Source organism: Chiroxiphia lanceolata, chromosome 1 (assembly GCF_009829145.1).
Source record: "Chiroxiphia lanceolata isolate bChiLan1 chromosome 1, bChiLan1.pri, whole genome shotgun sequence".
In the NCBI taxonomy this organism is placed as follows: Eukaryota; Metazoa; Chordata; class Aves; order Passeriformes; family Pipridae; genus Chiroxiphia; species Chiroxiphia lanceolata.
The window spans coordinates 15,260,285-15,283,349 of record NC_045637.1 but is presented as its reverse complement, the minus strand read 5'-3'; the positions used below and the strand labels follow the sequence as shown (position 1 = coordinate 15,283,349).

Here is a 23,065-nt window from a genome sequence, read left to right as displayed (position 1 = left end):
TAACAGCTTATAACACAACTTTTATTAGAAAAGTTATACATAACAGCATCAACTATTTTCATTATTAACCTTGAAAAGCAACAAAAACAGACTAAAAATGTGTAACAAGAAACTAATGACCTTCTCTATAATTAAACATTCAAGTTATCTACAATGTCTCTTTGTACAAAGGGGAAAATTATGGTTTTACAGGCACATCATGTTAAAAATAAAGCTGCAGTAACTTTATACAATTAACTTTTTAAGGATTATTAAACCATGGTCATCATGTAGTCTCAGAGTTTTTCAAACATTCACGTAATTTTACAGTTGAGTATACACTGAAATTTCAGAGTCCCAAAATTATTTCAGAAAAGTGCCAACATTAAAACCAGAACCTTCAGTGTGAACAATTTTGCCCTAAAAAACAGGTCTCCATAATCAACATATTCACATAATATTTGGTGCTACCTGGTCCAACAGTAAAGCTTCATTCTTTAGAATTAAAATCAAATGGGACTTCTTTTGAAAAACTGGTAAAATGTTTTGAACACAGGAGTGTAAATTATCAGAAGAAATTGATACTAAAACCATAAATATATCCTAACAGCCATTAATGCACGACATGATTAAGTGGAATAGGGCCCATTTGTACTCTGTATTCAAAGTTTGTTGCCCTTTTGGTACAAGTGGTATCTTGAATTCACTAACTTTTCTTCGTATGCCTGCTTAATAAAGAAATCAGATAATTTACAATCTAGAAGTCTGTTTTAAAAAGTCTGGAGTTTATATACAGCTCTAACAAACCTAAAGCATTATATCTTAAAAGTTTAAATGAAATTACTAGTTTTCATTTGTCACTTATTAACAGTAATTAGCCATTATCAGCAGTGGACCATAATGATGTGGTAAGTGAAAAGGAATGTTTTGTCTAAAATGCTTAATATGTTCTGTCCTTTCTTGTATCACGTGGAAGAAGTGCCTTCCATAGACACTCGATTCCCCTTAGCGTCAAGGGCTACAAAAATCCGACTGCAAAAATGCAGTGACACAGCAAGCTGACATATCAGGCACTACCTTTCATACTGGCAGCTTTAAGAGACCCACAGTATGCACAAAGATCTAGAGAAGGGGAAAAAAACCCACTACTATGAGAAGCAGGCCGAACATTTCAGATGAGTTTGGCAAAGTTTTTAATCAGACAATAGGCTGGCCATTCAGGTTTACTTGTATAGGTTAAAAATATCTATTGAATCAACTAGTCAAATTACGGTAAGACATTTTCATTGATACTCAACATCACATGCACCAATATTGCACACATCTGCTCCGAGGTGTTAAAACAATCTTAATCTGGGCGCTTGAGCAGTCTGGTTTCTGCAGTTGGAAGTCAAGTCACCCACCCCAGCAGTTTCACTAAAAATTTGAGTGGTAAAGTTAAAATACAAACCCCAAAATAACCCCAGAAGAAAACCAAGGACTTTATACAGACAATAAAATCTAAATTTTCTGCAATGGTCTTGTGGGCCCTACAGACAGGGCAATACACGTACACACTAGTGAGATGAGCACTAGCTCTGCTCTACGTAACCATTCAGATAATATGAAACCTGGGACCAGGTGTTGCAATGATGTCACTGTAGGGCTCCTCCTGTGTCAGCTCTATTGCTTGTTGTTTTTTCAGTACCAGGAAACTGTAGAATTTTGCAGCTGCTTGTTTTCTATTTGTATTTCTGCACAGCTCAAGTAAACTGATGGATTCTGCTCCAGTCTTCGCAAGAGCTCTCTGAAAAACACATTGACACCACAAATTAAATAGAGAACTACACAGAAACAACATCTCTTGGTAAGATTCTGTTTGTTGTCTACCCCAGGACACTGTGAAAGATTCAGAAGAATTTGACATTGTATGGGCACATTACAACATGTACATGAAAATTTCTATATAGATCTTATCTAAATGAAACCAAGTAGGCTTCCCAGGGACGTGTAAAAAATCACTCTTGAATCTGCTGAACTTATTCCAGAAACACTGTAGTATAGCATAAGATTTTCTTTTTGCAGCAATAACTAACCAGTCTTATTTTAATACAGGACAATTTTTTTAAATACGAGAAAAAAAAATCAGATTTTTTTTTCTCAAAATAAAAGTAACTCTAAAAATAATCAAATAAAATTTCAAGAGCTAATGTTCTTTAAAAGATGCATGACTTTCCCCAAGGTGAAAGTCTGTTTATTTCTAAAACTCCTCTGTTTGTCTGAAACTAGGTACACAAAGCTGCTTACATTTTCTCAAAATCTTGGCAATAGTGTATTAAAAAACAGTAATTATAAAAATACATATTTTTTCTGGCTAGGACAACAACTGATATCATCAATTTAAAACAGAATCTGCTCCAGAATATCTACTAGATTAAAAGATATTAGGGCTGGCCAAAGCAAATTACTTTAATCAGATCTCAACTTTGAATCTCATTGCAGACTTAACGTTTCAGTCACCCAAAGTGATGCCCTTTTGGTACAAGGAAGAAAGAGTTGAAAAAGCTAGACGTGGTCCAAAGAGAATTCTGAAGCTCTTTCCAGACATTGTGATGAAACACTCAGAGAGGAAACATTACACAACATTACCAACTCAACATCTGTGTACTTTAGATACTATTTTTAACTACGGTTGTACTGGTTTGGGCTGGGACAGAGTTATCTAAACTTCAGAGCTATCTTCACAGTAGCTCATGTGGTGCTGTGTTTTGGAGCAAGTAGGCTTGGGGTACACAAGGAGTTGGGAGGGGACACTGCCAGCACAGCTGAGCCCAGCTGGCCAAAAGGATAATCCTTGCCTTATGGCATCACGCTCAGCACATAACACTGCAGGAAGGACAAGGGCAGTGTGTGAGCATTTGGGACTGTGGCATTGGTATTCCCAGTCACTATTACATGTAATGAAGCCCTGCTTCCCTGGAAATGGCTAAATGTCTGCCTGCTGTTGGGAAGCAGTGAGTGAACTCCTTATTTTGCTTTGCTTGCATGCACCATTTTCACTTTACCTATTAAACTATCTTTATCTCAACCCGCAAGTTTTCTTGCTTTTACCCTTCTGATTCTTTCCCCCATCCCAGCAGAAGTCAGTGAGTGAGTGGCTGTGTGGGGCTGTGCTGATGACCAGGGTTCTTTGTTTAAAGCAGTCTCACTTAAACCACCAGTATGCCTGCAGGTGTGCAAAAGACCTGACTTAAATCACATTAGTTTACAATGTAATCTGAACTAAATTTAAGTGTATTAAAATATCATAAGGGATATTTAGGAGTTTGAAATTAAGGCTGTTTGAAGATATAAGCAATTAATTCCTATGATAGAACTCTACTAACATTTTCCAGAGATGTAAAGCTTTTCCTTGATTATATCTTAATTTTGAGAAACTTAACAGAATACACACTAGAACTACATCTCAGTTTACTGAAAACTCTTCCCCCAAAGCCACCATACTGGAAATTCAGAGATACAATACTGATTATGACATTTTATAAGGAAAGATGGAGCCTATTAATTTCACCAAAAAAAACAAGGATGACTTTGGAAAACAGTAACAGTGATGAAACTGAAGCACTTCAGTGACTGCAGAATCTCAGGAACTGCCCAATGTTCAAGGGAACAAAGGGGTAGGAGCTACAAACTTGGCTGAAAGGCAAAGGTAGTCCAAGAACATGTGAAGGACACACAGAGGTCTATAAGCAAATGAACAGTGGTTTGTGCTTCAGTTCAAGTGCTCACAAGGGGTGTTCAACCATCATATCAGAAAAAAGCTCTTGAGTTCCAGTAAGCAAGAATCCATCTTACAGATAGAGTCTGTGCAGACTGAAGCCACATCCTGGAAATCAGACAAGGTCAGATTCCCACACTTGTTAGAGATTCAGCTTCTCATGGTGTGGAATTTTTCCAACTAGCACAGCCAGGAGTAAACATCCTGTAGAATGGTTTTAGCCCTAGGCCTTGATGGAGTTTGCCTAGGGCCACACAGCACAAAGTCAGAGGTGCTATGCTTTCATTAAAAACACAATCAAACTCAATAACTTTAAAATTTAAATTTCTGGGAGTCTTACTTGCACACCAAGTGTGAACATAAAGGCTGAAAAACACCTAAGCAAAAAAATTTACTTCAAATGTTCTTTGGAATAAAATTACAATTACATGAATAAAGATTTAATTTTAATTTAATTATTTTACATAGATTAAATCAACTACATGCATTTTTCCCCCTCTAAGACATAACTGATATTTTAAGCTGTAACATCTACTGCAAAGAAAGCTCTTTCTTAACTTTTTAACTCAGGTCAAAAGCAGTGGGCACACTCAAAAGCTACTTCAAGAGAAAGCAAATGATCGTGTGTACCTGAAGTCCATGGAGCATTTGTTGAGTCCTCTTGTTCCATCTCCTTTCTTCTTGATCCTGATCACCCCCTGTGCCGTCTTCCTCCTGCAAGCAGGTGTAAAATAAGAGATGTCATTGAAGTTTGTCTTGACAGCCACAGAATATTAAATATTGTAGCTAGTTATCACATTTTAGGACATGGTTGGTTTTCTTGCAAAAAGCTACTTTCATAAGACAGCACAAGCTATTTAAAATGAACAACAACATCAAGTTCAAAACTTCTTGTACAAGGCATCATAAATATATAGAGTGGTTTCATCCAGCCATGTGTGAGAACAGGAGAACCCTCTAACTCAAAACAGAATGTATATACAATTTATAATAGAAAATACCATAAATATTATAAAATGGTCATGAAATACTTTAAGAATTTACATTTCCAAAGGCTATTATTTCCCAAGGATAGACTAAAGATTTTTCTTATGCCATTTACTGAATCCACAGCCAAACATTTCTGGGAAAGACATAAACTCTTCCTACACAGAGTTCTTACCTCTTCTTCTTCCTCCTCCTCTTTCTCCTTTTCTTTCTCCTTCTCTTTTTCTGGCAGAAGTTCTAGCTCTGGTATTAGCTGGCAGATGTTTTGGGGCTCCTCTGGAGGCATTTCTACAGGTGGCATTTCCAGCTGTTGTGACGGTGGATGCTGTAAAGGTACACAATACAGTTAAACCAAAGGATAATTCTGTCTGTGCTTTTACAATACAATGACGATGCAACAGACCAGTTTCATAAAATTCAAGTATCTAAATCTTAGCCATTTGTCTGAATTTTTCTTTTTTAAAAACTGAAAAGCATTTTTTTTGCTATCCATACATGTATTTTTAATCCTTTAGATTCTACTCAAACCAGAAATTATGATACCTCTATAAGAAAAAAGGCTTTCCAATAACTTCACTTAGTCCACCATCCAAACCATCGATCCCATTTCTTGGATTGGCACATTCAAATTTAAAATCCTACATAACCAGATTCAGTGCTACATGAACACACTAACTTGGTAGAATAAGACATCTTCAAAGTATCAAAATGCTGTTCTCAGTGATATAAATGTGAAGGAACTAAAACACAGGTGTCTCACAAAGTTTCCTAAAATCTATGAGTGACTTTGGTGCTCAATTATCATTCTCAGAAAATATTTATATCAAGAGAAAAACACGGAAAAGCCGTTTAACAGGATTTATGTAGTCAGTTTTAATAAAATTAATATACAGTACTCTCCTTGTGAATCTATATGCAGTTAAGTGTTTGCCAGCAAAGTTACACTGACACCTGAAACTGTTTCTACATATACTCTAAAATGGCTAAGCAACTTCTGACTTGGTCAAACAGCAGGTAACACTACAGGTATGTTGACAGAGGCCTGACCTGCTCATATGATCGAAGAATTCCCAACACACTCACTCCCTCAATATCACTGACTTCAGTACAACTGATGCCAATTTCACCCCATGATATGACCAAGTGGAGGAGCAGCTACCACCCTTTTTAATAAGATAATGTAACATCTAACAGTCTCATTCTACAGCAAACAACCTGCTGGCCAAGGAACGTGAAAAGTGAGGTTAAACATGCACAATTATGAGACATAGCATAAACCAGGACTGTTCTCAGCAGACAAGCATTCAGAAAAAGAATATACCTTTCATTTTGCCCTTTTCCTTCCTTTCCCCTTCAAAATATTGTTTCCTTTCACACTGCATCACATCTAGTTTCCAAGTCTACTCATAGCTCAGCTAGGAAATACCTCCAGGCAATCAGTCTTTCTTTGAAGCCTTAAGCCTGGAACAATAGGACTGTCTTAAAAAGGAAGTTTGTGCAGCTAGCACAATCCTTGCTTCGGTGGAAAATGTTCATATACACTTGCCAAGCAGAACCTGATAGCTTTGTAAACAATACACTTAATTCCTTGAAGACTTTTTCTGGAGGAAATAGTGTCATTTCTTTATCCTACATGCATTTTAAATGTTTCAGTAAGCTTTTCGCTTAAGAAGAAACACCAGAATGCCTACCCAGGGGCAAATGTTCTGCTACTACTCCAGCGAATCTCAGATGACCATGGAAAGCTAGGGCCTCAAATCTGTTATTTCCTGCTCAAAGACACCACCCACTTCTCATTCCCCATAAAAAACATAGTGAAATCTTACTCACAGGTAGCACTGGCTCTGGCTCTACTTGCTGCACTTTGCGTTTCACACCTGTCTGAGGTGGTGGGGGCGGCATAACAGATTCGTCCAGGTTGGTTCTGCTGCCTTCCATCATCGACTCCTGTAAACGGCTTGGTTCTTCAAGAATAGGTTCATCTATATTCCACAACAAACCTTGGTTTAGATGTAGAAACTACACCAAAGTCTAATCTGCTATTAATTTAGAACTGAGCACTCTTAACAGCCTGCGCAGTTTTTGCAGTGACAAGCAGAATTGGCACAGATGTGCATACAACCCAATCCAATACACATTTAATCCACTGGTTCAAACAATTCCTAAGCACCCTCTATTTCTAGCAAAAATAAGTTATCTTCGGTCACAGACTGTACATCAAGCTAAACAACCATTACAAAGCTCTTTGCTCCATTCATAATCTTTGATGACTTAATACAAAGCACAAAAAAAAGAGAAAAATAAGCTCTGAAGGAAGCAGAGCATCTTTGACAAGACACAAACCAATGACATCTCGCTGCTGCTGTTGATGCTGCTGCTCCTCTCTGGGAACTTCTGGGTTTTCAAAGTCTTTAAGGAACTCATCAAGGTTGTCAGCTTCTCCACCTTTCCTCCTCTTTCTTAGGTCTTCTGGTACCAGAGGTGTAAGACAGCGAGTAAAGAGCTATAGAGGAAAGATTACATTATTCACTATTGCAGTTCTCAGTGTCCTTCAATTTCATTTCAGGTCAAGTAATTATGGCCTATCTTACTTTCCTATTTTTTAAGCTCCTCTCCACAGTACTAATATTAAAAAAAAAAAAAATTTACTTCTGTAACTGGTAACACCAATGCTTAAAATAGTTATCTTTCTTGTTTTAATGTGGGTTTTTTTCCAATTATGAATATTACTATATCACTATTGATATGCTGATGTTTACTATATGTGAGGCACAGTCCTGAATACAGTCCATTTAAAAATGAACCTGCACAAAAACATTACCTTCAGTAGCCTGTTATTCCACAAAGGCTGTGCAGGCAGAGAGAAAAGCTTTTCAACTCCACCAGTTTCTTTCCACATCATCAGTTTCTTAGTAGGCGGTGCCAAATCCAAAGTAGTAACAATATCAGAGTAGTCACTTAATTGGGCTCGAATAGTCTTGCTATCCAGTTCTTTCACACTGTCCACAATCAGCTTTCTCTTCCTCTTTGCTTTGGTTTCTTTGACTGTTGAGATTTTTAGGAAGTAATGAAGGTTAGCTCAGATACCACACCATAGAAGAATCTTGCAGGTTCTCTATAGGTCTTATTTGCCCACATATAAAGCTACCTAAAGCATCTAAGGCAATGTCAGCTTTGGGAGAAGGACTGAAAGGCTATAAGCAGTGTGAAAGATCAAATACTAGGAATGCTGTCCCGTAACCTACAAATTCTTTTGTGTAGACTCGTAGTTTTACTGAATCTACCTAAGCCTTGATGTCCTCAGCTGCACATGCCTCCCTCCCCCATGGCTTGCTTGTTAGGCTGGTGCAAACCCTGGCCATCATGTTGATTAGAGGGATGGAGCACCTCTCCTATGAGGAAAGGCTGAGAGAATTGGAATTGTTCAGCCCGGAAAAAGAGAAGGCTTCGGCGTGATGTAATTGCAGCCTTCCAGCACTTGAAGGGAGCCTTCAAGAAAGATGGAGGAGACTTTTTACAAGAGCATCTAGGGACAGGACAAGGGGGAATGGCTTCAAACTGACAGAGGGTAGGTCTACATTAGGTATTAGGAAGAAATTCTTCACTATGAGGGTGGTGAGGTACTGGAAGAGCTTGTCCAGAGAAGTTGTGGATGTCCCACCCCTGGAAGTGTTCAAGGCCCAGTCGGGTGGAGCTCTGAGCAATCTGGTCTAGTGAAAGGTCTCCCTGCCCATGGTAAGACAGTTAGAACTAGATGATCTTCAAGGTCCCTTCCAAACCAAACCATTCTATAATTCTAATCACAGAGTGAAAATACTATACCAAGTTTTATCTCTAAGCCCTGCCTGAGCTTTGGTGGAGTTAACGTGGGTGGTTATCTTACCTGTACCTCTCACCCTGCTCTAGGATGACATTGCTTACAGCCTGGCACTCTGCAGCAGACCATGAAGCTCTGGCAACAGCTGTCTTTGCTGGTCCAGCAGATCTGCTGGACCCCTGCTGCCAGCCTGCCACGAGAGGGCAGTGCCAGGGCTCTCTGATTGGCCCAATCAGGGCCTGGAGCTCAGTCTGAAGACACAGGACAAGCTACTTTATTTCTAGATCCTAATTTTTCATTAAAGCAGGGATCTGTTTACAATGAGCTAAATACAGTATCGGTTAAAGTAAGAAAGTTTCTTGCATTAAAGAAAAAGACAAGGAAAGCATCTATTTAGCAGAATTTCAAATACAAAAAGATACATTTCCTGAACTCAGCAATTCATTAAAGCTACAAATCACTAGAAGAGCACTCATTCTCAGTGTAAGCAGTCACTCCTGGCTTTCAAACACAGTATATCAAGAACTGTGCTGCACTACAGATAGTATATTAGAATTAAAGACATGATGAGTTCTATTTCAACTCAGTGCATTTTAACTAGCATGTTTACCAAAAGCTATAGTATTGTGCTATTATACATTTCGACTGCAGAAATTACAAACTAATATCCTCCAAAACCATCCATGGAAGCTACCTGCCTGGAAAGTACTAGAAGGTTACTGTTAGAATAAAAGGAATTCAGCACTTGGTCCCTGGTTTCTCTTCCAGCTGAGAAGCAGAATCAGCAGCAGTTCTAGACATTCATTTCCACTCCATCAAGCTAAGGTAGTCTCTGACAACACAAGTAAAATATTCCCAAATAGCTTACTCACCAGTTATGTCAATAGGCTCCAGAGCAAAAGCTTCCTCTTCATTGGGAACAAGTGTCGTCTGATCAGTCATAGTTGGTAACGGTTCAACTGGATCCACGGAGTCCGGGCTGTCTGGGCCACCCACTGCCAATGAGAACAGGTACCTTGCACCATTTCACAGCATGGAGAAACTGTGCTACCCTGCCCATCATCCCCTCCCTCCACAACCTCAAGTGATTTACCTCATTTCATACTTTTGAGCTTAACATGTTTTTAAGGAATTAGAATAAAAATCAAATCAGTTGAAGAGTAATTCTAGATCTAGCCCTAGCTAATACTCACTTGATACATTATCATCATCATCCATATCATCGTGGGGAGGTTGCTCTGGCATCATTACTCCACTTTCTGAGAGTGCAGGTGGGTCATCAAAAATACCACCATCATTATTACTGAGAAGTTTGTCATCTGAAGCAACCATATGAAAGAATCAGTTTTGCATCCACAAATTCACAAAAAAAGTACTGACAAATTTATAAAGAAGTACAGACAAGTTTATCACAACACAGATAAAGACAGGGCAAAGGTTAGAAAACTTCCAATGTTGACACAGAAGAAAGCAGCAGTGCTTTTTCAAGGTGCATGTCAGCACAAATTTTGAGCTTACAGGCAACCTTTATTACAATACAATTGCCACATATTTGCATCTTACTGGGTTTCTTAGAACTTCATTTATGCCAACACTTCAGATCATCTGTACATCATCTGCACTGCTGTAGGACTCACAAACCAGAATTCTACTGCTGAAGGCATAACTTTGAGAGAGATCTTTGCTACAAGGAAAACAGCTTCCCCCTGTCCACCCAAGAACTTATGAATGCAGAAGATAGGACAGAGGATAAACAAATTTCTCAAACTTACCCAATATTCCACCATCATTTCCTTCTCCAAAATTATCATCTTTGTATTGGTCTTCGTATTCCAGGTGATTAGATTTCTCATTGAGGTGACTGGTGCTCTGTTCAGGTTCCAATAGGAGATTGGAAGCACTGGTGCTTACTAGCATGTCATCCTCAAATGCACTACCTTCTCTCATCATCTCACGATCATCCATCCCAAAGTCACCTGCAAGAATACAATTCCACTGCTATAAGTGCTAAAGAACCAAGGTTCAAGAGACTTAGCTAACTGATCAGCAAAAGCCCAAATGTAAAATCAAACTTCATTTCATCTTAATTGCAGAGTTAATGACAAGGTGTAAGAAATTATGTCCAGCAATCCCATGGCAAAAGTACCGTTCAAACAATTATAAAAAATAACTCTCTCTTCTTCAAAGCATTTTATTTTACTTATTTGAATTTATATTACCAAGATCCTACTAAATTTTATCTACACAGAAACCAGAGAATTCAATGAAATTCAAAAATGTTGTACCTTATGCCTCAAGGCATACAGGGAGCAAACCAATACCAAATCAACACCACCATAAATTCCTGGATTATTCTTTCAAAAAAATTACTAAATTATGGATTACAGTACTGTATGCTGGGAACAAGACATTCAAGTACAACTGTCTTTAGGCTTTGATTCATATTTTAGAACACTGTTCTTGAAAAGACACTGGAAGCAGTAAACTCCTTGCCACTGACTGCTTCAGCTTTAGAAATCTCCTAATGGTTTCTGACTGAGAACATGCTTATGATTAAAGCAACACCTGACTTCATATTCACACACTTGAAAATTATAATTGACATAGTACTTCGCTAATTAACCTGACTGAATAATATTCAGCTTTTTTTTCTGCCTATTCTAGGCACCTAGAAGTTTTCTGAGCATTAGAGGACAGGCTTTCTGGAAAAACTGACCCAAAAATTAAATGTACAAAAACAAAGCATGTTTGAGCTAATTTGTTTTGTGTTTAGTGGGCTTCAATAGTTATTGCAAAACCATATCTTATAGTTACCAAAATTAGCTAGTAACACATAATAACGCACGAGATCTTTACCAAAGTCATTATCCTGGAGGATACTGATGTTGCCTACTTCTTCTCTCATTGTAATTTCTTCCACTCTACTCTGGTTCAAACTGAACTGCTGGGCCACATCAATATCACTTAAACAAACAGAAGGTAATTATTAAAAATCTCCATTAAAAAAAATTAACAACACAAAGTTGCTTAAAGAAATATGACATTAGCTCATAAGAAGTATATTTTACACTTCAGTCAATTATGAAAAACCTGATGATAAGCAGTGAATAGAAAACATTGCTTAGAACAGCAAGACCATTACTGATTCAAACATATCATCTCAATTGTGTTAGCTTCTGGAAATGCATCAAACATCTCTTACTCCTTGCTATATTTGGGTTACTAATTTTAAAGACCAAATTAATAATCAAGACTTCCTCCCCTTCAACTCCAAAAGCTATTAATATAGTTTATCAAAAGCTATATTTAGAACCAGTACCAAGTTAACACTCTTTGTGGTGTATTAAGGTATGTTTCTTAGAAGAACACAGAATTGTTAAGCAATTTCAAATTAGTATTTACTCTAATTTGAACATAAACTAAACAGAACACTGAATAATACAAGTAAAAAGTAAATTGTATTCTAGAAATTCCATTATGAAGAACCCAAAAGAGTAACATCAATTTTTTCAAGACCAAGAACCATTCACGTTTACAAGTAACCCATTAGCAATAAGAAGTTTTAAGAATTAAAAGTGTCACTACAGAGGAACATTTCCATAAAACTAATCTTGTCTAACCTGAGAACATATGTGAGTGTCTTGCATAGAGGAAAAAAGAAAATGATAACAGATACATGAATTTTTCAAAAGCCTCTCTAAGGACAGCTAAACTCTGGTTAAAATTACATGGTACCATGAACTTGAAATCAATACAAAGACGGCTGCATACCTCCTTAGTATATTAAAAGATTTAAGAATACAGACTCTCTTTCTTCACATTCAGCAATAAGTTAGCTGTTTAAAACCAGGTTCTTCTCAACTAAAACAAATATTATTTGTGTGGAAATAAAAAAACCCCATGCTTACTCCAGATCAGGAAGTGGTTGGTCAAAATCGTGAAATTCCTCAGGCAAGGTAATAGCATTGTAAGCAGCCTCTCGGTTTTCCTCAGGCAAATCAACAACTCCTGCAGAGAAGAACACCCAGACATGAGTCCTCATTCCTTACAAGGACAGCATTTTATCCTGTGCCTTCAGGATTGTTCACCCTGCATGAGTTTCTTGTCTTTAAATGTGTTGAACTGATGCTAAGAAACCTTAGATAATGTTAGTAGTTAAATTCAGACTAAATCCAAAATATATACCCTCAAGCCCTTGCACTGTTTGTATAACTCTCAAAGCCTCAAATCACTCGATATTGTTTGTGTGACACTATGTAGAACTGTGCAGCCAATACAGGCATCTATGTCATCACAACACTATAGGTACCTGCTACAAAATACTTTTATCATGATGCATCATATGAGCTGGTGAGTTCTACATTTCAGTTTGGGTAAAGCAGTGGCAGGACAGTTATGACTACTTTGCTAATGGTCATTTATTCAGTTCTATTAGCTCCAAAAGTCCCAGAACAGTACTGACTGTACTTGGGCCACACAAACTCAGCATTTTGCACGTAAAAGAGCTGGATTACCTAAACCACATACACACCTTTTCTTATCCTCCAGAGATGCTTAATCTGTTATTCAGCAGGCATTCTCAGAGCATGACTATCAGACTGGGCATCACAAAAACAGTGCCAGTAGTTGGTACCTCTCCTTCATACAGAGTCTTAGAGTTCAGGACACTTGAAAGTGCATGGGAAATGCAGGTTCAATTCCTTTTGTAACTTGCAGAAGATTTGAGCTCTATGCTCTGCCTTCTGACCCACACTCACAACACAGACAATTCTGAGGTACAGACACTTCAGAAACACACTCTGCCCACTGTGCTCCCCTCCACAATGGATAACCAAAGAACCACCATCCAGAGAGACTAGGAACAAGCATGAGTCTGTAGCTTACTCATCGTGGTACTTGGCTAGGACTGAAGAAACCTAGTCCATCCTTTCAGGGCTATTCAGTACTTTTACCTGTTGGCTGCTTAAAATGAAACATGTAAACGATTCTCAGAGCAGACAGAATCAAGACAATGACTAAGTCACAAAGCTGATAAACTGAGAACAAAGACAAGTGTCTCAGCTTGTTTCAGGTCAGCATATAACTTTTTGTACATCTTGATTTTAAGGTGCTTCACCTTCTACATGCATGCTGTTGGGAGTGGGAAAACTGGAAAAACAAATTGTCTTGTGAAATGAAGACACATTTATCTGTTCTTATCACCCAGGGAAGTGATAAGAATACAATAGTAAACAAAAAATTGGTAACAGTCAACAAATTGCCACTGAAAGCTACATAAAGTTCAGTGCCTGAATCACAACATGAAGATCAGGAAATGAGGATAAAGGCATTATATACCTTAACTTTTCTCAAGTTACTGCTGCACTGGCTTTCAAGAATTGCCTTTTTAAAAAACAAAAGGTCTCCTTTAAGTTCAGCTTTTAAATCGGTTGCACTCACAAACTTAAAAGGGCAGAACATGATTCAGCAGCTGTGAGCATCCAGCAGCATCACTGCCACAACTACACTCCAGCTGGAAAAATTTTCCCAGGCTAAAATTAAAGAAAACTATCAACTGTATGTAAGCCAAGCAATTAACTGCGGGATGGAAAGTCATTTCACATTTAAATATGGAACCCCATCTCCACGAAAAATCTTAAGGTAAGCAACAACAGAGGGGGAAATTATGTTGCACACATTACAGTTCACATTATTTTCAGAACTAAAATATAAAAGTAAAAAAACAGCTTACTTAAACATTTCTTTTGTAACTCATGGCAAAGCAATCCTCACCCTTGATGGAAATAAGACCCCTTCTGTGCTTCTATTCAGTAAGACACTGGCCATTTTCAGCCAGAAGGTAAAAACCATGCAGTGAATTTCCACTTAACATCATCCACCAACAACAGCCAAAATCATAACTGAGATTTTACCGAATCAGCATTAACAGGAAAAGTTTTTGTTCAGAATTCAGTTAGAAGATGTTCTTCAGCAGGCAACTCAGCCACACAGCCAGCTGAAGCTGCACCAAAGAAAATAACCTCTCCTATTACCTTATGTAATTTGACGGACAAGAGAAGGCAGAATTGTATGTCTCCTTAATAAATATAATTATCAACATAACTTTTCAGAGTGCTTAGATAAAGACAGATACCTGGACGAAAAGCCATTTTAATCTTAATGAAAGCTTCATTACAGTCTGCAAGAAGATATTTTGCTTTCCTGTGGTAGATTCTAACAACGCCTAGTAAGAGATGTCCTGAGGTTCGAAGTGCCATCTTCACCTAAAAACACATTGCACAGTCAGTGAATTAGATGTAGCCTTACTTTTCCCTTTAATGACATTTCAGTCATCTTTACATGATTTTTTTCAATAAAATCAAATATCCAAAACAAGTATAAAAATCAGCAGAAATATGAAGAAAGAAAGAATGCAAAGTCTACATCCAAGATGATACTCTATATATTACTCATGAATGGCCTGGTAAATATCAGTAAATTAATAGCAGCTCACTCCAGGAATTCCCAAACACTGCTCTGTCTAGAGGAAAAAAAAGGGACAAACCCTATTTCTACCACATGTTTTTCTAATATTTTGTTACTTTAATTGTGGAAAAAGTGAAAAATAGAAAAAGTTGGACAGCCATAAATAATGATTTGGTTAAGTAAAATCTGATTATAAATGGTTATTTGTTATCTCTCCATCTTCTGTCCTGCAGTTAAAACAAAATCAGAGAGAAATAGTGGAAAATGTGGAGTGCCTATACACAAGCACTGCCACATTAAAACAATTTTAAGTTCCTTTCCTCTTTAATCTCACCGCTTTACTGCGTAATCAAGTATCTGTTGTTGGAACATAAAATTGAAAAAAAATTCCAGGGAAGGACTCTTCTTAAGTTTCCAGGTTGAAAGAGCATGAAACTTGTGCTGAAGGGTACATGGAATAATTGTCTCACAGAAAGATTAAGCCATACAGGATTTAACCTCAAACTGTAAGAATTCAAAATTTGTATTGACTACAATGTCTTTCTAATATATCAGCCAATGAACATGTCACACACAGTTAAACACATGAAAGAGGGTCTATTAATTTCTCCTTTCTCTAAAAGAATGCTACACTCAATAGTGAGTCTGTGAACATTATCTTCTTCTTTCTAAATCCTTCCAGAGCTTACAATGAAGCAAATCACTGCTCTGGAACAGTAAGTATCTCTGTGATTGTATTATACACTTTTTGCTTACATTTAGCAGCCCTTCTAAAATCTAGAGTAGCATTTTAGAACTGTTAACATTTGTATCAACCATAATAAAAGAGAAAGTTTTTTTTTCAAAGTTACTTTTTGTATAAGACATTTTTGTCACCTGTTAAGTGACAAAAGTCACAACCATATCACTAGCTCACTAGCTCAAAAATGAACAATTTCATTGTCATGAGTAGCAGAGGGAAAGAAAACTAAAAACATTTAAAAACAAAACTTCCTCCAGTTTCCCAGTAGAGCATTTCACATTTGAACAGACATTTCCACCCTTTAAAATAGCAACGTTAAGAACTTCATTTGCTTCAGTGACCCAAACAGTAACTACCATCTTATGTACAAGTTCTTTTCACTACAAGGTAACACTACATTAATGTAAAATAAATACCTTTGGGGAAATTATACTCTCCACACTGCTCTCCAGGTTACATTCAAAAACATGGGCTTTGGTCAGCTTCTTATCCCAGTGGGCCGCCAGCCAAATTTTGGCCAGCGGCCCACGCTTGCTCAGGACAAAGTGGGCATAGAACATGGTCCCAGATGTCTAAAACAAAGTGCAAACCTGTAAAGAGAAAGGCAAATTTTTTTTTCTAGATTTTTTATTTTATGAGGAACATCCTTGTAAACACCCCCTTTATCCTCAGAAGCAGTGCACATGTTTGCTTTTCATCCACTAAGGTCAGACTATTTGATTAAAATATTTAAGAAGTCAACATTTACAAGTGGCATGTAATGCATATATATTTATTACAAAGGAATTATAAAGCAGAAAGAACAACACTTAGACAATTAAAAATGTTTACCACCCCTCAAGAAAAAATAACCTTGAATATATTAAACCTTATGGTAATGATACCATTCTCATGAATGAAAGAAACACGTCTCAGTTTTCAGTCCACAGTAGTTTTCTACCACTTCCATTTTTTCTACTCTTAATTCAGTAGCTACTACTATACTATAGCAGTATATATTCTACGTTGTTTCAGTAAAGCATTCAGTGCTATAAAATACACAGCCCTAAACTTTTTGGACTTCACTGTATTTTCCTAAACAGGAAGCACAATTATCTCTTCATTTCTGAATAGATTGCTTTCCATTTCATTTTTTTTTTCAAGTGTTGATAAAAATGGTGAAAAACTCGACCGCTTTATTCCAAAGTTATTAAAGATTCCATTTTCCTTCTCCTTCATCAGAAAAAAACCCTTCCTTTTACCTACTTATCTAGTAACTACCTCCTCATGGCTGATGCCAACACATCAAACCATTGGGAAGCAGGACAGCATGATGTCTTATGATCTAAACATCCCAATTTCATGCATGATGTAACCATATGATTCAGCTCAACTACAAGCTGAGGAAAAAAAATTTGCTTTAAAGAAGTGGACGATTACTCACAAATAGTTTTTACAACAATTTCTATAAACAGGGAAAATGAATCGAAAGAGAAGAACAGAAAAGATATAATGAGTGCATTTCAGTTTTTACCTCCTCCATGCCTACAGAAAGACTGCCAGAGGAAGCACAGCAAGTCACAACTGTGATTGCTAGAAAAGTAAGTACAGGGGCAAGAGAAGCATTGGCATTACTCATTCAGTGGAAGCAATGCCAACCTCTAGACATCTGGGTAAATACTGAAAAATTGTACATCTCAAAGTCAAGGCCAACAATTATTTTCTTTTTTCATTTGTGTGGGGTTTTATTTGTTTTAATAAAGGAGATTTGAAGGAGGGAAAATTATCTTTGTAGTGGTATCATATTCCATACTTGTAACGCCACTCACAGGTATCATTCAACGTGCAAGATGAAAACTTTAAATTTCAGCTGCATTAACAAGAGAAGAGTTATTTGGATAACAGAACTAATCATCGAGCTATCTCTCTTTGAGACAGACTGGCCACCAATTCCATTCATAACCAAGAATGGACACAGTGGAAAAGATTTAAATGAAGTAAAAGCAATGTTCAGTTTCAGCTCTAATTAACTCAGTATACAGGATTAAAACTACTCTAAGGAGTGAGGTTAATAGCTTTGAGTCATAATGAAGGTGGAAATTCACAAAAAGTTAAAATGCCATTTTTATTTGTTGAGATTGTGTGTGGGCTAAGGACAGCACTGCACAGACATGGATATGAGCAAGCTTTTCTAGGAAGCACAATGAAATAAATTTTGGAAGTCTCCTTGATCAATAAATATTATCTAAAGGAAGGTATTCTACTTCTTTTTATTTCCTCAGTATTTTTTGAAAGACAGTAAATTCTCTCAAAGGCCAGGAGACGATTCAATCCCTTGTATATTTTCAAAGGCCTCAGTATTTTTGTGTATGCAGAGATGTAACTTAGCAGCACAGCATTTTGGTATCTTAAGTTGCTGCTACAACCATGCAGTGTTCTGGTCATAGTAAGCCTGTAAATTACCCCTGAACATGAGGAACAGGGGAAAACACAAATGTACAGTTAACAAACCCACTTGTATTAGTCCACTAAAAATATTCATCAACAGTTGCAAAAGAATGTACTTTGATTAGTGGAATCTGGCAGAATTATTAAAATACGCAGCATGGGTTTCACAGAAGTTCAGATATACAGTTAACTGTAACCCTGAAAACATAATTTAAGTTTTCCTGTTAAATGGGAAATACACTATTTGGACAACTTGACAGAAACAATTTATCTATCACTTTAAATCTGTTCCTCTTCATCCATTACTGAAGCCTTGCCACAGTGAAACATATGAAGAAAAACAGTGACAATCACACTATACACAGTTTTAAAGTGTGTTTCAATCTTAACTGTTATTAACAAATAATAATACCATAAAGCACTAATTTCCTGTCACGATGTGGGTCTCTGCCACTTCCAAATTTCAGCAATATGGTATGGGAATATCTGTGTTACAGCACCTGTGCAAAGCCCACCTTTACAGTTCCCAGTTTTTAGTGCCTCAGCACAACTGTTGAAAGCAGGCCCCAATGGCTGCTCCCATTTCCTACACATTTTTTTCTTTCTTTTCAGATACTCCTTTTCTGTATTTCGGGCTTTTCATCTGATCTTTAATTCCTAGGACAGTATGCTCATGCAGTGGTACAAAAGGAGAAATCGATTTCCTGGCATAAGTTGGGAGCGGGATGAATGTTAAAGGAACCAAGAGTTTCTTCAAGCAGCAGAGTGCTCATGCAGACACACAGAACATATGTCGTTGCCTGAAAAAGCAACTCATAAAAATGCACAAAAGGGTACCTGATGGTTCTTAAAAAGCTTGAAAGGTAAAACACAACTGTCAATTTTTGAAATTGACTGGATATGAACCAGGATCTTAAAACATGTTCTAAGAAGTTATGCATTTTTCTGTTATGCATCTTGCTTGTGTTCCTTTAAGGCAAAAAGAATATGTACTCACAAAAGGCCAAATCCTGATTTTTCCAAATTGATTTTTGAAATACTCAAAACTTTAATTAACTTTGAATTTGCTTCGATGTGCCACCATTGTCCTCAGGTTCCTCTGCCTAAATTGGCCAACAATTGCACATTTTAAAAAATATTTTTCTTTCTACAGAAGTGTAAAAAAGTCTGTATTTCTATACACAAAGTAAGTGAACATGTAAAGCAAAATTAATATAATACTGGTTCTACTCTGGTAATTGATCCCTTCAAAGTAGCAACAAGAAAATTTGGTAGGTGCTAACTATGAACTTCATCTTAACCCTCAATATATTAAGTCTTAAAGTCCTTCTGTATGTTAGAATGGCTAACTATCTAAACTCTAAAAAGCATGCTTGCATAGTTAGTCCCACTCTTCAAGGCACTCAGAAAGATGCTTAATAAATGAACAGTTGACAATAACACTGCAGATGAAAGACAAAACATTTGCTGTATTTTAATTTGACCGTTGTTCACGCCTAGCCCATTAAATCCACGTGTCTGCTGCTCTCCATAGGTTAGGTTATGTACACACACACCAGTCCATAAGTAAAGCTCAGTCTTCAGTTCTTTTTTACTATCACCTTCCTACCTTAGTTCCTGTTGTAAGGCTACTCCAAAACCAGCCATACACAGGTGAGTAGACAATTCCATAATACAGTTAAGAAATCAACCAGTCATTTAAATTCATTTGTCCTTGTGCTGTCCTTCAATCTCTTTTCTCTGCTGGTTTCCCCCTATGCACATTTTTCTCCTATACTGTTTCTGCTCTGCTAAGGCAGCCTTGGGTGATCCAGGGAAGGGGGGGATCACCCTTTGCACCTGCAGCAGTCCAAGCTGGCCCTACCAGACTTTAAAAGTTCAGAAGAACTACCCTGACCCTGCAACTGTACTTTGAATTCTCCAATTTTAACTTGCAAGGCTTCACTACACGGTCCTTCAGTCCTTCTTACATGACTGAACATCCCTGCTGTGGGCACTCCCCAGCGCTGTCTCCCTCGCAGGCTTCAGTAGCACAGTGAACACCTGGTGCCACTGAGAGAGAATTCATCACCAACAGCACTAACAAGACCTTACAGCTCCATGCCTCTTCTCACCACTACTTTATTTGACCTCCTTCCTTCATCCACCTTTACAATTGTCTGGTTAATCCACATTTTTCTGAATTTTAATACATTTCTTTGTGGCACCGGCAGCTTTACTGAAGTTCAGTGACGAGTCACCTCAATTTCTTATGTCCACAAAATCAATTATCAAAAACGATGAAATTGAACTAGTTCAACTTGATACACCTTTGATAAATGCATAGAGTCTTTTCCATTTGTCTCCAGGTCTTGTTTTTTCCATCAACATTTTTTTTTAAATTCTATGGCTGAGGTTGCCATACCAGGTCTACTAATTACTCAAACCACACCACTTTGTTACAGGAACTGCATTCACTGTTCTCCAATTACAATATACTACACACCTACATAATCAGATACAACCAGAGTCCCAAAGTTACTCATTCAAAAGGTAGATCACTCACAAATGCTGTACAGAGTTGGAGATTACTGAACTCTACGAACACTGTTCCACTCTGCCCCCAATTCCACATCCATACCTAAGCCTCAGCAGGTATGCTGCCCTTGCCCCTAGAAGCAGAATGTTCACTCAACCATTGGAAAAGAAATCTTTTTAATTTAAGGTGACCTTTGATTATATCAACCTTTTCCAGGCAATTCCAGTTCCAAGTCAAGCTAATAAACTTGCAGAAACCAGGTATTAACACACTCCTTAAAGGTACGCAGGTTAAACAGAAGAACAGAATTCCTTATGTTACTCCACCTTTGCAGCAGTTCTGCTCCTCTGAACTGTTCAACCAAAGAGACCAAATGTAAACTAACTTTTTAACATTTTGCCACTAAGTTAAACTGATGTAGTAACTGAGGCAACTACTCTTATTTCTGTGGGAAATCCCATATCAGCAACACTGATGTCAAGACATGATTAATTTGTGTGGTAATTTAAGTTTATTGTAGGTCTCACTAACTTTGTGCTCCTCCTTTTATTCCTCTCAACACACCTTCTTCCTCTCCAGTTAAAACTTTAGATCAGTGGGCTTTGCTTTTCCAAGTTTCTCAGAATGTCAAATATTTACAAATGAACATATTCACAAAATAAAATGCCAGCCTGGCCTTACTTACTAATGTCCCCCATTTTTGATGACACAAGTTTTACTGTGTAAGAGATTAAGGAAAGCCTGCTTATTGCAGATGTTCACAGAACGTGGGCCTAAATGGTAACTTCTCCAAATTTAAAATATTATCTTTAAGTGTCTAAATTTAAGGAAAAGCCATTTTTACTGAAGCAGTGCCATGTCAATAAGCCACAGTGAACCTACATCTCCTTTACTATTGATAGAAACACAACACCTTGTTTTATATTTAACAGAAGCCCTTCTATTCAGGATCAGAGAAGTCTTAACAACTGCAGCAAGATTTATAGCAGAGCATCTATAAAAGCTTGTACTTGGTTCTTCAAGACGCCGGCATTTTTAATGCGGCCTTTATATGCAGCTCAACAGTCTCAGCGCCCAGACGGTAGTTCATGTTACTAGCGAGGACTGCGAGAACATTCAATACCCTGCTTCACCTGTGACAGACGGTAAGTTACACTAAAAAACAGGAGGCTGGCAGACCAAACTTTGCTCTTCTCCCCTCTCCAGACGGCAGCAGCCCCGCTGTCCCTTTTGCGAAAGCACAGGCTTTACAGCGGTGCGGCCGTCGCACCTCCCCACAGATCCCTCGGCCGCCCCGGGAAGCGGGAAGGTCCCTGCGGATCGCCGTGTGCCCGCTCCAGGTGCACAGCCCTCGCCCCGGCCCCGGCCGCAGCCGCGCTGACCCGGGCCCTGCCCGTTCCGCCACCAGGCCGCGCACAGGGCCCGGCTGAGCCCCGCACACCCGGCCCCGCGCAGCTCCCTCTCCCGGGGAGCTCCGGGCCGGCTCTCCCCGCCCGCCCCGCTGGAGAGCCGGCCCCGAGCCCGGGCGTGCCGGCAGCGCCCCGAGAGCCCCGCTGCGGCCGGGCCCCGCCGGGCGCCTTCGGGCGGCGGTAGCGACCGAGGCGGCCGGAGCCGCTCCTTACCCTGCTCCGGGCCCGGGGGCCGCTTGCTGCTCCCGCCGGGCCGAGCCCGAGCCGAGCGTGGCCGAGCCGAAGCGGAGCCGAGCCGAGGCCGAGCGAAGCGGAGCCGGGGCCGACCCGCTCGCTCACTCAGACAAGATGGCGGCGCGGCCCTTCCTGCGCGCGAACGCGCCGTTCAAACCGCAGGATGTTTACGGTCAAATTCCCCCCCGGCCCCGGCCCGGGCACTGCGCATGCGCTGGGCCCCGGGCGGCGGGGCGGGGCCGCGGGCGTGACGAGCGGCCCGTGATTGACAGCGGCGAGCGGGCCCGGGGGCCGAGGTCTACGGCGCGTGCGCGGGGGTGTCGTCAGGTCTTCAAAGGAGCCTCGATGTTTTGTTCGCTCGATTTAAAGCGCAACAAACGCTCTCCTCTGAAACAAACTTTTTTTTTACAGTCTGCTCCCCATAACAAGGTGACTCACCAGGTCTTTCTGCTCTCCGCAGCGTCTCTCTGCTGCGGGGGGCGCTGCAGGTGTTTTCTACATGCGCTGGGGCAGTTCGGTCGCTGCATACGGGGAACAACTGCACACACATCACCCGTTTGCTTTGAACTAATTACAACAGTAATTAGAAAGGTTTTCTTGATCCTAATTTACTAATCTATGATGGCCACCTGGGACATAACAGAGGGGGAAGTGTAGCTACAACTGGACTTAAACAGGAGTTAATGACTAGGTAAAAGCAAGGGAAAGGGAGAACAAGGAGGTGGATTTT

The 23,065-nt window shown here is 39.0% G+C and overlaps 1 protein-coding gene across 2 annotated transcripts; it reads right to left on the bottom strand.

Moving 5' to 3' along the window:
- RAD21 (RAD21 cohesin complex component) lies at window positions 1-22,542 on the bottom strand. 2 transcript variants are annotated; one of them, XM_032689397.1, is made up of 14 exons: window positions 22,315-22,542; window positions 16,164-16,337; window positions 14,674-14,803; window positions 12,449-12,548; window positions 11,397-11,503; window positions 10,313-10,516; window positions 9,734-9,859; window positions 9,413-9,535; window positions 7,545-7,768; window positions 7,067-7,226; window positions 6,554-6,705; window positions 4,899-5,048; window positions 4,367-4,450; window positions 1-1,765 (listed from the first exon to the last, which is right to left on the bottom strand). In XM_032689397.1, the coding sequence occupies exons 2-14, from the start codon at window positions 16,305-16,307 to the stop codon at window positions 1,574-1,576; spliced, it is 1,896 nt and encodes a 631-aa protein (XP_032545288.1). In that variant the 5' UTR covers window positions 16,308-16,337; window positions 22,315-22,542; the 3' UTR covers window positions 1-1,573. The 2 variants fall into 2 exon arrangements, with proteins under 2 accessions (XP_032545288.1, XP_032545297.1); XM_032689406.1 differs by having other exon boundaries at window positions 1-1,770; window positions 4,372-4,450; window positions 22,315-22,522.
- Window positions 22,543-23,065: the final 523 nt, after the last annotated feature.